General features: G+C 40.9%; 1 protein-coding gene across 1 annotated transcript; it reads left to right on the plus strand.

Moving 5' to 3' along the window:
• Positions 1-12,317: 12,317 nt before the first annotated feature.
• Positions 12,318-15,094, plus strand: RPL37 (ribosomal protein L37). The gene is made up of 4 exons (XM_056513821.1): positions 12,318-12,447; positions 13,220-13,355; positions 13,651-13,735; positions 14,983-15,094. Exons 1-4 carry the CDS (start codon positions 12,445-12,447, stop codon positions 15,050-15,052), a joined length of 294 nt encoding a protein of 97 aa, XP_056369796.1. The 5' UTR covers positions 12,318-12,444; the 3' UTR covers positions 15,053-15,094.
• Positions 15,095-17,648: the final 2,554 nt, after the last annotated feature.

Genomic DNA, 17,648 nt, shown 5'->3' on the forward strand with positions numbered 1-17,648 from the left:
GTGCAACTTACTTACAGAGAAGTTGAAGCAGATTTCCCCTTACTGTTTGTGAAAATGACAAAAATCTAGTAACCATTTTACTGTCTCATCATAGCCACTTTTGGTTCTTGCCAAATATTTCTACTGTGTATTCATAAAGAAACCCTTAGAATTAATAAATTAAATTTCTTTAGAATCAAAACTGATGTTTTAGGGGATTAAAAGTGGAGTAATTTGAGAGACACAAAGGGTAAGCCATAAGGCAGGGAACTTTTTTGTCTTCAATCAAATGATAGTCCTAGCACAGGAGTGATTAATGCAATGCTTCATTTGCTGGGCTAATGATATCCTGCCTGGTCTAGAGACAGACTGAAATGGTATTGTCTGTATTCTACTTCACACTAAGGTCAACCAGAATATAATTATATCAATGATATTTCCCTGTAGACTTCTGGCCTTTTATAGGATTGATGCTAAGGTTACTCAATAGTTTACCAAGCTTTAAATAGTCTTGTGCCTTCATTGTCCAAGTTCATTATGTATTACAGCCCTAAAGACAGTCTGTGCTCTGTGACTACTGCAAATGCCAAGGTTCCAGTGACAACTGAATGGAGAAAGAACATCCTGTTATTACGATTTTGAATTGTGAAATTGACTTGGAGAGTTTTTGTATTTGTTTCTGTGTGCTAAGGCCATCTCACTTTCTTTTTTTTTTTTTTTTTTTTTAAAGCTTTTTAATTGCCTGTTTTGCTTTTAATGTATTTGCCGTGTTTCAAGGATTAATGACAATGCCTTGGGATGTGCCTCCATGAAATATGTCAAACAGCATTACTGCTGTGCTAACTTTAATGCAAATAATTCTCTCTCAGGGGACCTTGTAGAAGGATATTGCCTTAGATACTAGAATTTGTATGCTGCAGAAACTACACCAAACAAACAAGGGCTGTGGGGGTTCTGGTTTGAAAGAACTGGGTTAGAACAAAAGAGCTCAAGTTATTTGAATTCAAAACTCAGAGCTTCAGTGGTATATCAGCAATACATGAGACTTATCCAGAGCACAGATATTTCTGGCTGTATTGTACACCAAGGTCATCACTGGGCAAACAAATAATTACTATTCTTTAGAGTTATGTTCTGATGTCTTAAAACAAAAGACATGGTGAACTAACTCAAAAGCTTGAATCTGCCCAAAGTCGAGTAACTGTTTGGGTTTTTCCACATCTTTGCCTGCTTTTAATCCCAATCACCACCATTCTTCTGCATTCTTCTGCATTCTTCCGTACATCTGGTGCTGGCTTTGGCACACTTCAGTCCTCTCTGAACCAGTTTAGTGTATCACAACTAGCAAACAATAAATACAGAGGAAAAAAAAAAAATCTGGGTTTATGAGTTAGGCCTTCTCCCAGAAAGGTCCAGACAGACCCATGGAGAGGGTAAAAACATACACAATCACAGAAAAGAGAGGTGGGACAAAAGAGGTGGGAAGTGGAAAAATAAGGAGGGCAGGAGGAGAACCTTCTATTTGCAGATGCAGCCAGCCACTGCATCTACTCTAGTGCCAGTGAACCATGACCTTGCACAAACTCTTTTCTGCTCGTCCTAGACTAGCAGATAGTGCTCACTACTCTAAAGGACTCCCCTGGACAGGACTGTGGAATCCAAATGCTCCATACTATCTAGTGATCAGTTGCCTAGACAGTTCTGATTTAGCTGATCATTGAAGGTAAATATTTATTTTTCATTGCTAGTGCTGCTGATACTTGCCTCCCTCATACATTCTACTTTCAGGCTGACAAAAACTGCTCAGATCCAGACCATCTGTCTGCAGAGATGACAGCAAACAAAGATTTTCAACGGTCTTCATCACCAAAGCTTAGATCCACCTTGAGTCCCTCTCAGCCAGAAAATCTTGCCCACAGAGCTCACAGGGGTCAAAGGCTTCTGCACAAGCTCTTCTGAGAGCTCACCTGCCAGCTGTGTGCAGAAGCAGAGGTACTGTGTCTACAGCAGATCTATATGCTCTCATGTGTCCAGCAACAGAGCAGCTCACACTCTATAAAACGGGTGAATTTAATGAACCAGAGTGCTGGTATCAAGATTTTAGCACTTAAAATATGCTAACATAGGAAGTGTCACATGAAATAGGCTAGAGTGAAATATTATGCCATTTGTGCTAATAGTGACACAGAACCACATACAGTATATGAAGGTATCTATTAGAGGTTAAACCACAGGGAAGACTACACCTTGTTCTAAGCAATTACTCCTCAGACCCAAACAAAGCAAATTTTTCACAAGCATCCCATGATTTAAGTTTTTGTTGATTTTTACTAGTATTTTTCTACATTGTTTACTCTAAGTTTAATTCCTACAGTTTAATAAATTCATGAGGAGCTTTATATGACTGCCTGAGAGAGCAGTATCTCACATTGATAATCCAGATCTCTTATGGCCTGAGGTCTTGGCACTTTTAAAAATATCATCTCTGATTTCTCTGTAGAGTGAACAGAATGTCAAATATCAACCATTAGCAACCTTGCCCATGCTTTTATATTTCTGGTTCTTTCTGAATCAGTGAATATATTCTAGACTTATTATTGTAACTAGTTGAAAAGCTAAAATGCCTCAAGCGCCAAACCTTGAACAAAATCTTTCATCAAAGTGCATTAGTCTCCCTCTGAAAATTTCCAAGTATCTTGAAATTAAAACCTTAAAAATGTTTCCCAGTAAGTAGAACAAAGTCTCCTTTCCTATAAAGGAGAGTTAGGGAACAAAATGAAGGCAGGACTTCAAAGAAACTGATCTTATTAGGATATCTTTTTGAACTACAGCATTTTTAGGACCCTCTGAAATTAATTTTAATTTTGTCAGCTTACTTGAGAAGTCAGTAATTAACCCTAACTGCTACTGTGAAACTTCCTGGAATAAGCTTTTGTGGATATCCTCCATCTGGAAACAGACTTCAACAGATAAAATAAGGTTTTGCAAACTTTCATAGAGGCATTGTGTAGAAAGAGAAGCGACACAGCCTTGACTCTGGCTCTCCCTCATTCTGGACTGGCTATGTACACAACCACTATCAGCCTGCGATAATTGAAAACATGCACCAGTAATAAGAAAGGGATAATGCAGTTGCAGAGATTCACCTGAGCCCAGAGAAGTTTAGATGTGTTCAACATTAGCTATTTCTTCCAAAACAAGCTTATAAGCGTAGTGAGTTATTCTGACTTCTGTCTGTAGCTGCAGCTCAGTTAAAAGGAGCAAGACTGAAGCACAGGGTCACTGTGACGATACTAATGATGTATTTTTTATTTCCAGATATAAAATTCTCAGAAAATTACTTCTTATCCAGCCATCCAATTACTTTTATGTAACAGTTTTGATTAGTTGGAGTTATATAAATAGGAAATGCTTTATCTGATAGTGGAGACCATATCATTAAACATCTCTGAAAGAATCTTCATTTCTGGAAGTTGGACTTGTCCCCATCAGCCTGAGAAGACATCCCATTCTGTGCTTATTTGGTTGAAAGACCATCATGAAAATAATCAAAAGGATGGTGTTTCTAACAGAGGTGGAGCTTCTCCAGAATTTTTAATAGTATTCAGCAAACAGCAATCTCTAGACTTTTTAGAACTAGCAAATAACTTTGAGATTTTTATAAATTATAAAAATAGAAGAGATAAATACTGGTAATTCCAAAGAGAGAATGTAAAATATAAGGATTGTGACAGCAACAGACAAAGATGCCTCCTGTTTCATCCTTTGTAGGGCCTCATGGCAAGAGAGGTACACAATTCTGCTTATTTATTGGTGAATATATATTTGGCCTTCTGAGATAGTAATGAAAGCTGGCATGCTGCTTATTTGCTGGGGTAGAGTTAATTTTTTTACAGTGGCTAGTACAGGGCTATGTTTTGGATTTGTTCTGAACACAGTGTTGATAATACAGAGATGTTTTCATTATTGCTGAGAGGGATTGCACAGAGCCAAGGCCTTTCCTGATTTTCCTACAGCCATGCTGGTGAGGAAGGTGGGGGCTCATGGAGACTGGGAAGAAGCACAGCTGGGACAGCTGACCCAAGGGATATTCCAGACTGTATAACATCATGCTCAGAATATAAAGTGAGGAGAAGAAGGTGGTTCTGGAGGACATTTGGAATGACGATGTTTGTCTTCACAAGACATAACCATTACATGTAATGGGGCTCTGCTCTCCTGGAGATGGCTGAACACATACCTGATCATGTGCAGCAGTGAAATAATTCCTTCATTTTGCTTTGCTTGTTCGCACAGCTTTTTCCCTGTTAAACCCTCTTTATCCCAGCCCACGAAATTTCAGGCTTTTACCCTTCCAATTCTCTCCCCAATCCCACTATTGTAGGGTGAGCGAGCAACTGCATGGGGTTAGTTGCGAGCTGGGCTTTAAGCAGGAACTCCAGGACAGGGAAATACTTCCATGTAAAGCATCAGCCATGAGAAAGGTACCCTGAGAAAGGCTGGTGGTCAGTTTGGCACTGAGGTAAATTACAAACTTGTAAAATGGTTGAGACACGGAGCACAAAAGCAAATTAAACTATATTTAGTATTATAGATATTGTTACTGAGAGGGCTATCCATCTTTTATTCTGCTGTTGAAATATAGTAAGAAGAAGTAGGCTTAGGCTTGTCACATTTTGTGACCTTTACACAGTGCAACATTCTTTCAGACATTTTTCCCTTCTTTAGCAGATATTTTTTTAGTCTACATCTCTTACTAATGTATGTTCAAGCTCTGCTGAAAACTGTGCAATTAGTTTATAAGGTCTAACTAAAGGGACAACTGAAATCTAAAACTGTACATACTGGCATATTCTCCACCATCTGCTGGAGAAGTTGAGTTTGCCCTGCAGCATCTGGAAGACTGTCCATGCAGTGTGTTAGTCTAATCTAGGTATTGTGGCCACAGGACTGTAAATTCCAGTTTGTGATCAAAAAGGAAAAACTCAAAAAGCTCCATTTCTTTTTTGTGTCCTCCTTACACACACTAATAAGTTTAGAAATTGTTTTGTTCTCTATTTTTGGTACAGTGAAGAAGTGCAAGAGAGAAATTGTGCATGGGTGTTAGGGGAATTCCCTGATGAAGCCAGTATGCCTCAATTCCAGTAAATGCAAAGCTGAAAATGCCTGATACAGGGAAAACATTCCAAAATAAACAGAAGATAGCATTTGTAACTGCAAAGTTGAGCTGACCTTTGTTAGTAATTCATTTGTACTTAGGGAAGGTTCTCAGCCGGTGAAAATAATAAAATGCAACAGTGATTTTGAAGAAGGAAAGTGAACTTATTTTACCTGGGGAATAAGCCTTTATCTCCAGTAAATATAAAACTTAAATTTGTCTGTTCCACTGCAAAGTCTTTTTTTTTCTTACAGCCTGTGTCTCACATCCAAAAATTAAAAGCAACCCCACAAATCCATACAGGATGAAGAGTGCTATAGAAGTGACACGTTTTTCTGCTTTAAAGTGAGCTTATATTTTTATTGCTAGAGAAGGCACCGGGTGACCACAGAAAGCAACCATTTGTAGTAGTCTCATAGCAAGAAAAATGTAAATTCTTTAGAACTCTTGAAGTGAGATATAAGATAAATACATACACAAATAACTAATATGTTAGGCTACATTTTGCTGGCTTCAGATTAAACAGGAGTGTTCCAATTTTCTTCAGTACTCTCTTCTTTGACCTTCCACTTTACTGCAGACATGTATCTTTCTTTCTGAATATTAGAACTAAAGTAAAACTTGAAACTTATAAACAATAAATATTTGTGAGAAATGCATTTTTCCAAAAGAAAATCAGATACCTTACATTTTGTGAACAGCTTTGCATTTATTCACTTACATGGATACTTCTAATTGCAATATACATGAAAAATTTGAAAATTTACCATATATACACTGCACCAGTTCTTTTAACACTAAAAGGTGCCAAACCTGGATGAGTCCTCTAAAACTGAATTATCTGCTTACCTTGAGAGACTGAAAGTAGTGTAAAAAGGGATGTCTCTGTATTTCTCCAGCATTTCCAAGAGGAGAATATCAAGCCATGTTCTAAGGAATTACTAGTGATAAGTAAAATCATTCACATTTAGTAAAATAAGACTATTATGAAAGACAAAGTCATTCAGATGACTTCATATGATTTAAAGCATAGGTGAGAAACACACGGAGGGAATGTAATGCTAGAGACATAACTAGCCGAGCATGTAATTCAACAGAAAAAGTGAGAAAATCAAGAGCGTGAGATAGGCAAAGACTTTTACTCCCAACACTTCTGCAGGAAAGAGATATTTTTTTCCCAAGCAGTCGATAGTGTGTTTCTTTTTCAAAGATTATGCCCATGTATCATTCATACAGAACATTGGAAGTATAAAAGAATTAACATTGTAAGTTACGTGTAGACACTTGGCTTCCAAGTTAGGAAATTTCAACCATAATGCCTGGGCTTCTGTATAGGCTGCGACTAGCTACAAGCGAGACAAACTTTTGATATTTTTTTAGTACAAAACATTTTTGGTATATCTAAGTATGTACCATCTGTGTATGTGTCTGCACAGAAAGATACATACACGTATCACAGAATATTCTGAGTTGGAAAGGAACCACAAGGATGATCAAGCCCAGCTCTAATGTGAATGCCCCATACAGGGATCAAAACCACATCCATGGTGTTATTAGCACCATGCTCTGACCTACTGAGCTACTCTCAGGGTCTTGACTAGGTAACATTTGCTTTTCAATTACAGAATTACTTTCAATAATAAATCTTTTAGGTTTAATGTGCTTTAGAATAATTCCAAAAATGCAAGTCAGAGACTTACATAACATGGGGGAAGGATGGATGCTTAAAATGCAGGCCTGTCAGTGGGCATTTAAGAAAGGGGACATAGCACTTATTTGGCCAGCCACCACAATGGGAAAAGTAGACCTGAAAGAAAATTTGAAGATCTGACCTTTTTTTTCCAAGTACAAAATTGGTCAAATGCATTTTTCTGAGAAAATGACAGCCTGAGAGATCAGAGATACGGTTATGTCTCTATAGTTAGAGGCCTTTTATGAAATCACAGCATGACAAAAGTACAGCTGGGAGGAACCTCAGAAGGTCATCCAGCTTATTTGCCTTCCCACTACAAGATCTACCAAATGCCATTTCAGTACAACCATTTAACTAGCCATTTCTCAAAAATTCCAGAACCATCTGAAGGAAAACTAAGTCCAGTACTTTCAGTCTGTACTGGTACAAACATTTTCCTCACAACTCACTAAACTATTTCCTGCTGCAATGTAAAAGACATGTGGTTAGAAGCTAGTTGTTTCCACCTGGAACATGATTCAGACTACAATACCAGATGGTAGTAGCTCAGATCCTTTTTGTACCTTCCCAAAGAAAAGCTTGCTCTAGGCTTGTGTATGCATACATTTGTGCATGAATAATGCAGCAAAGTTTTAAGACAATAGTGTCAAACAAGACAAGATCAAGAAAGATTGTTTCTTATCAAGACAAGAATATTTTGTTGTTATAGAACTGAGCAGTAAATGGCTGTCACCTTGTAAAGGAACTTGCGGTTTTCTCCTATGCATCTGGTTTGGGTGCTCAGCCCAAACTGCCATGCAATCAACTCTTCAACTAGTGAAACCCCCTCTGAAAATTATTTTGGTGCAACAAAGACCCACAACTCTGTACTGTATCTATACATAAGCATTAAAAGAAAACAAAAAAATAATCAAAACTAAACAAACACAGAACCAAAGCAAAAAGCCAAACAAACAGAAACTAGGGACATTTCAAAATTCTGAATTTTCTGAATTCTGTTGCACTGTGTAGCAAGTGTCTCCCAGACTGGTCCCTACCTCTGCTGAGAAGATATGCTCTCCCTGTTCCCCTAGCCATATGGAACAAGAAAGATTCTAGTGTCGTTTCTAGTGAGAACAAACCAGCATCCCCCCTGCAACTACTCTAAGATAAAGGTTAAAGGCAGCTGAGGAAATGGGTGGGGAGCTCTCCCTGCTCGGTTTGTGATGGTAGTCATGCTCCTGCCGTGATCTACAAGTATTAGTGCTATCCTCAAGGTTGGTCTGAAGGCTATTATCTTCTCTCTCTCTCTGATGCTGAGGAGTGGCAACAGAATAACAGAATGGTTTGGGTTGGAAGGGACCTTAAAGATCATCTCGTTCCAACCCCACCACCATGGGCAGGGACATGTTCTACTAGACCAGCCCCATACAGCTTAGTCTTGAATATTTACACAGATGTGGCACCCATAGCTTCTCTGGGCAACCTGTCCCAGTGCATCCCTGCCTTGACAGTAAATAATTTCTTCCTAATACCGTAATCTAAACCTGCCTTTCTCCATCTTATGGCCACTTCCCCTTGCCCTATCACAACATGCCCTTTTAAAACTCTCCCTCCATCCTATTTGTAACCGTTTAGGTACTGGAAGGCTGCCATAGAATTGTAATTAAAAATACTGAGTTATTATAATTTTTTATCACTTTCATTGTATTTTAACAACCAATTTCAGAAGTTAGTGTCAGCTGTTTAAATTTCTTGTATTCATTTTCATCTTAAACAAATAAAAAGACTTTTCTATTATGCTTATTTCTTAGCAGGATACAACCAGCTTACTCATAAGCACTGTTGTTTGCTAAAATTTTCTATTATTGTCATGGAGATGTAAGAATGGTACAAATAATATTCATTAATATTGCAATTTATTAACCTAATTTACTGTTACTGTTCAAGAGTTTTTACTGAGCTTAGTAGGAAAGCTTTGCTTGAACTCTACTGTCATCTTGTGGTGACCAGTGTTTCTGGTTCAAACTCACATACAGGTTTTCAAACTGAAGAATCTGGATATTGTACAAATGAAGTTAGGCTGCTTCTGTCTGCTAGATAACAAATAATCAGTGTCTTTCCCACTAATTCCAACTGAGATATTTACCTGTGCAAATAAAGATGATGCCCAGAAACAAAGGCAACCTAATCAACCTTCATGAAAATGTTGCCCTTGAATTCCTCAGTTTTCCTGCATTCCTGAGATGCTGTTGCCTACATCAAAGTATTCAATATTAAGTAGGACACCGGAAGACATTCCTTTCATCTATGAGATCACACTAAGAAATAAGAGCACTGAAGACAACTGAAGTTAATACTAAGTGCTGACTAGCTTCAAACATATGAAGGCTGAATTTTCACTATTCCCATCCCTTTAAATCACCCCTGCTTGCACAGAAGGTGCTGCACACGTGCAAATGAGTGATGCCATATGATGACAGACAGAATTTGACTGGGCGTTAAACAGTCCTTTCAGCAGTTCAAGTTCTGTAAAACCAGTTCAACTCATCTGTTTTTGTAGTCAGTCACACCACAGTGTGTGTCTGGTTGTACTGCACCCCAGTGATGGTGCGATGCATGGTATTAAACTTGGTTAAATAAAAAGGCCACTGAGGTTATTTGATGCTCACAGACCCCTTCCTCTCTAATGCCTAGCCAGACCTGGTTCTGGTCTCTCTGGCCCTGAACTAGACTTAACTTATTAACTTATTAACTTACTATTATTATTAACTTATTAAGTCTTATTTCTAAAGGCATATCTATTTTTCACTCCAGTGTTTTAACATCCAGAACATGGTGCTGAACATGGTATTCAATAAACCAAAGCCTAGAAGCTTAACAGGATCACTGTTTACTGGCACAACAAAGGGCTCTTCCATTAACAAACCTGGCTGGACCAAAATTGCTGTGCGGAAGCTGTGATGGGATACCAGCTGCAGTGACAGACTGCTGTTTCCTACATCAAAAACACAGTTTTGAAATCCAGACATGTCACCTTCTAAATTTTGGCTTACCTCCTATGCAACAAAGAAACAGTATGAATTAGTCAGTGCTGAATTTAGACTAGTGCCATTCAGCAGCTGCCAGTACATGAACCTGTGGGTTCTGAGCAATGAGCAATGAACTCTGCTCTCCCCTGTGAGCTTCACACGGGCTAAGACCTTCTGGATGGTAGTGGATCAGCCACAGCTCTGCCCATTCTCTACCCTAAAAATATTCCTGGATACTAAAGACAAATGCATGATGATAGCAAAAATTTTTCTTTCTGAACAGGTTTGAAGACATATAAATGAAGAAGAATATTTTTATCCCACAAAGGACAGGAATAATTCCTGCATATTCTTGTAGGCAGCCAAACCAACAGACTTCCTTTGGAGGCTGTTGCCATGGCACCTGTCCAACGTCCATGCCATCTTCCAGATTTCTGAGATTTAGTGAGAAAGAAAGAGCAAAGGAGGCACTACATAAAAGGCAAACAGCAAGGCTGCTGGGAGGAATACGACTCCAGTCAGCCTGTAGGATGTATTCATACCATTTGAGTTAAGTGGTTTGCTTTTTTGTTTTTGTCTTTTTTTTCTGTATGGCTTTTCATCCATAGAACACTGCAATTTCTCTTTTGATTTCTGGTAAGGGAGACAGAATTGCTATAAAATATCTTCATTGAGTCAAATCAGGGTAAAATTAATTTTACCTGACTTCAACTACCTATGTGCCCAGCCCAAGGGACCTGACTAGGCTTCTCTTAGAATTTATGGAAGAAGGGTTCCTCCCAAGTATCATTTTTTCACCCTGCTTCAGACACCTAATTTAGGATGGGATGATTTACCATTTGGAACCAATCTCTCCTTTTCAACTACTGCAGGATCATGGATAAAGTCCTGGATTTCATGTGAGGTACAATGAATATAGGCAAAGATTTCTGTTATATCAGAATCAGAATTTGCCACTCAAAAATGAGAGAACTGAATGAACAGCTACAGCCACAGCCTTCTGCTGGAAGTCAAAGTGGATTTTTTCCCCATCCCTCAACCTTAGCAGAGCTCAAAAACCTTCCACTACATAAATTTTCACCAAATAATTCAACAAGAGGTTGCATTCCAAAAGAAGTGACGGTAAATTAACATTTAGACAACCATATTAAGATGATTTGTCCAGGAGTGAAACAGACACAGCTTCACTAATTTGGGGATGGTGCCATGGGACTATCCCTTTTTCTGATCAGAGCTCCATCTGATAGGGGTTGAACTCATTCATAGTGGGAGTGTTGCTCAAAGTTTGTTGGCTTCAGGTGGTCCCAGACAGCTGTACTTTTTCTTAAAAAAACCTGCATTTTTAGTCAGTAAATAAGGGTTAATTAAGCAAAACACATACTTTCATCAAGTACTGTAAGACAGGTTATATAATTTTACAATCAAAGATAAATAATTGACTATAGCATCAATTTCTGGCTTTGTTTGGGATGACAAGGTAATGATCTGGTAATAAGGTATATATAAATTTCTCCAATTTCCCCTGAAATGAACTCTCTCAAGATAAAATTGTGTATAGATTTTACGTCTACTGAAGATGCATAGTAGGCAGGTATGTGAGAATTTAAATAATAGATTTTCAGAGAATCACAGAATATTTTTCACTCATTAAAACTCACCCATTAGACCTCATTGCTCTCTACAACTACTTGAAATGAAGGCGGAGTGAGGTGGGGGCTATCTATTTTGCTGTGCCTACAGTGAGGACAACAGAAAGTGGCTGAAATTGAGAGACTGGCGTTAAAAATTTTGTCACTGCTCTAGTGGTCAGAAATTGTTTACCCGGAAGGTGGTGGAGTCGCTCTCTCTGGAGGTGTTTTATAGGAGTCTGGCTCTGGCACTGGGTGATGTGGTTTAGGGGTTTAGGGTTACAGGGGCAGCGCTGGGCTAACGTGCGGACTGAATGGTCTTGAAAACCTCTTCCAAAATCGGTGACCCTGTGATTCTGCAAAAGTAACTTCGACTGCCGCTGTGATCAAAGTCAGCACTTGGCCCTGAGGCATTGGCCTGGCAGCGCTCAGGGATCCCAGCACTGTGCCCGCCGCCCCTTCTCCTCACACAGGGCCGGCCGACCCTTCTCCTCACATAGGCCCCGCCGTCCCTTCCCCTCACTCAGGGCCCGCCGCCCCTTCTCACTCAGGGCCGGCCGACCCTTCTCCTCACATAGGCCCCGCCGCCCCTTCCCCTCACACAGGGCCGGCCGACCCTTCCCCTCACACAGAGCCGGCCGACCCTTCTCCTCACATAGGCCCCGCCGTCCCTTCCCCTCACCCAGGCCGGCCGTCCCTTCCCCTCACTCAGGGCCCACCGCCCCTTTCCTCACACAGGCCCCGCTGTCCCTTCCCCTCACTCAGGGCCCACCGCCCCTTTCCTCACACAGGCCCCGCTGTCCCTTCCCCTCACTCAGGGCCCACCGCCCCTTCCCTCACAGAGGCTCCGCCGTCCCCTCCCCTCACACAGCGCCCAGCGCGGGCCCGCCCGAGCGGCCGCCCCCGGAAGCGCTCGCGGGGCCGTGGCGGAAGCGGGGCGGGGCGCGGCCTCTTTGGTGCTGGCGGCCGGCGAAGATGGTGAGTGCTGAGCTCGCTCGCGGGATATTCGCCGCCATCCGCCGCCATCCGCCGCCTGCTCCAGGCCGGGGGCGCCGCGGGGTTCGGCCGGGCTGCAGTGGGGAGGCTCCGCACTGCGCTGCGCGGCGGCCGGGCTGGGCGACGGGGCTGGAGCTGGGGCCGGGCCGGGGATGGCGGCTGCCGCGCCGAGCCCGGCGGGGTGGCCGTGGTGCGGTGTGGGGCCGTGGAGCGGTGTGGGGCCGCGGTGCGGTGTGGGCCGCGGTGCGGTGTGGGGCCGCGGTGCGGTGTGGGGCCGCGGTGCGGTGTGGGGCCGCGGTGCGGTGTGGAGCCGTGGTGCGGTGTGGGGCCGCGGGCGCTGCGGGGACTCCTGCTTCGTACCTGCTGCCGCCGTGGCCGAGCAGCCGGGCCTTAACGTAGCAAGAGGGGGTTCGATCACCAAGGGTGAGTGTGTAGCTGCTGTGTGTGAAGCAAGTCGCGTTTCGTCAGGAGAGGGCAGTTTGCTGCTTTAGGCTGATGAGTGTGGGGAGAAGGGGACGGATCTAAACGCGCTGTGATCCATTTTACTTGAGCACGGGGCGGGGGCACATAAGGAATGGCGGTAATGAGTCCTGAAAATGGAGACTACTTGTAGTGGAAAGTGAGTTTTGGTTTAGTTGAATGTGCTTCTGACGTGTTTATGACTCGGTTTGCGGTCGGCTTTTTAAGGCTTGTTCTTTCAGTTTTGTGACTTCGAAGTGTTAGTGATATTTCCATGTCTTGAAATGCTTTTCAGACGAAGGGTACGTCATCGTTTGGTAAGCGACGAAATAAGACACATACCCTGTGTCGTCGATGTGGGTCCAAGGCGTACCATCTGCAAAAATCGACCTGTGGGAAATGTGGTTATCCTGCTAAGCGTAAGAGAAAGTGTAAGTAACAAACTTTTAACTGGCTCTAGTTTTAAAACTGTGGATTTTTTTCTTTCAGTGTTTGACTTGTTTTCCAGTCAAGGAGGAAAACTGTCATTTTGCATTTCGGAGCTTTGTTCAAATTAATGATAATTTAACTCTATGTTAGGTAAAATGCAGTATTACTGCATAGAAACTGTCTTAAATTACAATCAATTTTTTTTCTTTTGTTAGTGTGAATAATTGTACCATACAAATGTAACATGCAACTAAAATTACTTGGTGCAGGTAAATAACAGTAACTTGCTTATTTTAGATAACTGGAGTGCGAAGGCTAAAAGGCGCAACACCACTGGTACTGGTCGCATGAGGCACCTGAAAAAGGTCTACCGTCGATTCAGGTATAACATTTCATTGCAGACTAGCATGGTGTGAAATCCTGCATAGACACCACTTAATGAGAAAAGTCACCCTTCAAAGTTAACATTTTAATTTTGTTTTAGTACCACTTAATGGGGTATGATCTTAAATATGTAATGAAATAATGTGCTTTTTATAGTTGCCTGCGTTTTATCCTCCTTTGAGGAAAAAAAAAACCTTACTGGTAAGACAGAGGGTGTGTAAAAAGTTACAACGTTACTACTAAGTGAAGATTATACAGAATACAGAAGTTATTGTAGTAAGAAGGCCACATCTAAAAATGCTTTGTGTGGTACTGCATCTATTTTTGATTCAGTTAAGTAGATGATTACACTAAACTGGGGAGTTTTATAGAAATAAGTCTCAAAATGCACTCAGTTCCTATTTACTCACAGAAAAGAGCTCAGGAAAAACTTCTGGTCCCTCTCTTTATGTATAGTTCAGCCAGCATTAAATAGGTATTACTTCAGATCCTGAGTTGCAAGTTTCTAAGACTTGTTACAAAGCTTTTGAGTTGTACCCGGTAGGTAGTGGGAGTGTATGATTGCCATTTTGTATGTTTCCCATGGAACTCTGTAGTTTCTGGTCTACTACACGAGAAAGGCATATGAAAAATATGTAATTCAGGAGTGTTGTCATAAAAATGTAGATTTGCCTTATTACCAAAAGGTAGGAGAGTTTTAAGTCTCAGGTTTGGGTGTGGTTGAGGGATCAATTCATTTGTTTTGGTTAGTTCATTCTTTCCTAGTGGCAGCCATACACTACAGTGTGTAGCTGTAGCTTGTTTTCCACTGAGTGTTGCTCAAGTAGAAATGTCATCCAAAAGCAAGCTCAGCGCTGAAGAGTGTGGTTGGAGGCATAGAGCATTTTTGTAAGAAGCAGATTTCACAAACAGGACCTCTTAGTTGGATTGCTTAGAAGGAACATGAACTTGCAGCAGTTGAGCTGTATCTGCAGTGTTCACTCTGATAATGAAATCTTCCTGTTGCAAGAAGTCAAATTGACTTCAGCAGAAGAGAGTGAAAACCATACTGTTTATTCAAGACAATTTTTAATAATATGTTTCTTTTTGAAAAGATCTGAATGAGTGAACTCTGTAGTGATTTCAGTGCATTGCTGAGATAAATTAAAAAAAGCTAGTCAGCTTCATCTAAAACATGACTCTCAGAAAATAACCTGAAGCAGGAATCAACTTCTCAAAAAGTGGTAACCATATTTCTACTTGCAGGAATGGATTCCGTGAGGGAACCACACCGAAGCCCAAGAGAGCAGCTGTTGCAGCCTCCAGTTCATCTTAAAGACTCATCTATTTGTTAAAATAAATGGTCATGCCCAGAAAATCTGTCACCTTTTTTTGCATACTTTACTTCACTGAAATGTAGTATTCATGCAAACACATAAATACTTAAAAACACAAATTCTGAACTTAATAATTTAAAACAATCCTTTCATTGATTCTTCATTTGCTAGTACCTCTGTCTTGTAGAGGACCATAATCTCTGCACTGAACTGAAAAATAAGCTTGTATGTATTATTCAAAGGAGGTGCTTTGTTCCTCTGATCTCAGTATGCCATAGCATGGAGAGCCAGAACTTTGTTTTAAAGATACTAATGGTTCTGTGAGCTGTCTTGGGAGGCGTTAGTGAAAGAGGGATTTCCAATACTGTTCTTTTACTGCTCTGTGGTACTGAAAAGCCTGCAAAGATACTATGTGGATCATTGCTTCTTGGGCAAAAAGAAACTCCCCAAGCCTGCAGCGTGTACTGCAGATACAGGGGGATTGGAGATCTGCTGTGGGTGGGACAGAATTGCCTGAATGGCCTGGTGGGGTTGGTGTGGAAAGCTGACATGGAGCTAAGTTAAATATTGGGTGTAAATAGTACTGATGTGAGTCAGTTGGAGTTACATAAAAATTACAGATAAATGCCTTATGAATTTGTACCCTATGTTGTGTGTTACCGGCATTCAAGCTCACATATTTCCAGGGACAGAATATTGCTTTGTCACTACTGAATGATCAGCAGTTAATGTGCCACCTGCAAAATCACAGAAATTTTCACAGGTGTGAAATTGGGAGTGCCCGACTGCACTTTCCTACATTTTTAAATGAGTTAGAGCTTTTGGATACTCAAGAATATAACTCGGGCTGTTTCTAAACCAAAAGAAATCATTTGCTGCTGTTCTGTAGCATGTAATGAATAGACTCGCTATAAATTCATTTGAGAAAGTCTGAATGTAAGAGCTAGTGATGCTCTTAAAATACACTGTGCACAGTAACGCCATGTATTCCCAGGGCTAAGGAGTGCCCCTGAAATGTGGTTTTTGGTGATGTTTGGGAAACACTTATGTAGGGAGGAAATAATCAAAAATGTGTCCTTATTCTTTGAGAATAAACTCAAGGCCCTTATAAAAGCAGGTCAGCAGGATTAGAAGGAAGGGCCTTTTGAGCGATGGTACAGTTGGACAGTGGTGTGGCAGGTATTCTGATTATGGGTAGGAGTGAATGCCTTGGCTCGCCAAGTCTTGGTTGTATTTCTATGGCATGGGATTTTGCTCTGAACAGCCTGTTTGACCTGCAGACATGATAAAATACTAAGGGTAAGTGCTTAGCTACTTGCTGCTATTACCTAATAGCTTCTCATGAATTCTGCTCTAGAAATACTAACATTTGTATAATAAGCAACACACCATAGTAACAGTGATCGAAACTTCCAACAACTTGGAGTAACTGAAACCCTTTACTTGAGGGAGAATTTTACTTGGAGCAAGAATTAATTTTATGGACAAGAATTTTGACAGCCATTTTCTATTGTTTTAAAAATGTTGAGGGGCAGGAAATCAGTTTTTTGTGGGTGGTTTTTGTCCTGTTCAGAAAGGATTGTGTACTTCATATGTCAGTTATATTTGCAGTGTACAAGAAATCAATTTTGATACACTTCTGTTCTTTGTAGTGTGTTGTTAAAAATTGAAAGGCTGAATTGCTGGTTGCTCAGTGTATAATCTTTTGTTGAGATCTTGATAAGCATTTTAACTAGAGGGTTATCAATTGAACCTCTGTGTAATGCTCACTATATACTTTATACAGAAGTATACTATATACAGAAGTATTCCCATACCCAGTCTGTAATGTGTGATTTTTGCATCTGTCAGATGGATTGATGGTGTAGTTCAAATTATATCAGAAATTAGATTTCCTATTGTTCAGTGTACAAGTCTTTTTAGAAGTGTATAGGATGAAGGTTTCTTAGAGGCAGAGAAGTGTTTAGTGACTACAGTGGTGAAAGATTGATTGCCTTTGGTAAAAGATCCTTGTGTGGTGATGTATTACATCCTCAAACACCTCCACCTACTCCTGACGCCCACCAAAACTGCCCTTGAACTTACCAGAAACACTGTCCATACAGTGGACATGGAGGCCTTTGCCTAACAGAGGAGGGTAACAAGAGATAGTAACTCATACCCTGATAGCCTAGGAATATGACTTGTCCAAAACATAGCCTTAGTGGAATAATATTATGGTTACCAATGTAGGAAAACTTGCAGTAGTTACTGCCTTGGATTGTGGCCAGTATGAAAGCTGGCTGAGGACTGAAGTCAGTCATCTTGCAGCCCTATAAAGAGTAGTCCTAAGTGAGGCCGTTTGAGCTCCCTGGCACAACAGCAAGCTGCGTGATCATCTCCCTGCAGGAGTGTTCAGCAGTTCTTGGGTTGAAGGAGCTAGTTAATGGGACCCACTGCTCTCAGAGTAGGAATGGAACAGAGCTGGCAGATTTTGAAGTGTGTTTTCCACAGGGAGCAAGAGCTCTCAATCCCCATCTGTAAGAAACCAGGGAAGGAAAGCACGGCTGAGTCAAGACCTGCTCACCGTACTGAAGGGCAAGAAGGAAATACAAA

The sequence above is a fragment of the Oenanthe melanoleuca genome, chromosome Z (genome assembly GCF_029582105.1).
Source record: "Oenanthe melanoleuca isolate GR-GAL-2019-014 chromosome Z, OMel1.0, whole genome shotgun sequence".
NCBI lineage: Eukaryota > Metazoa > Chordata > Aves > Passeriformes > Muscicapidae > Oenanthe > Oenanthe melanoleuca.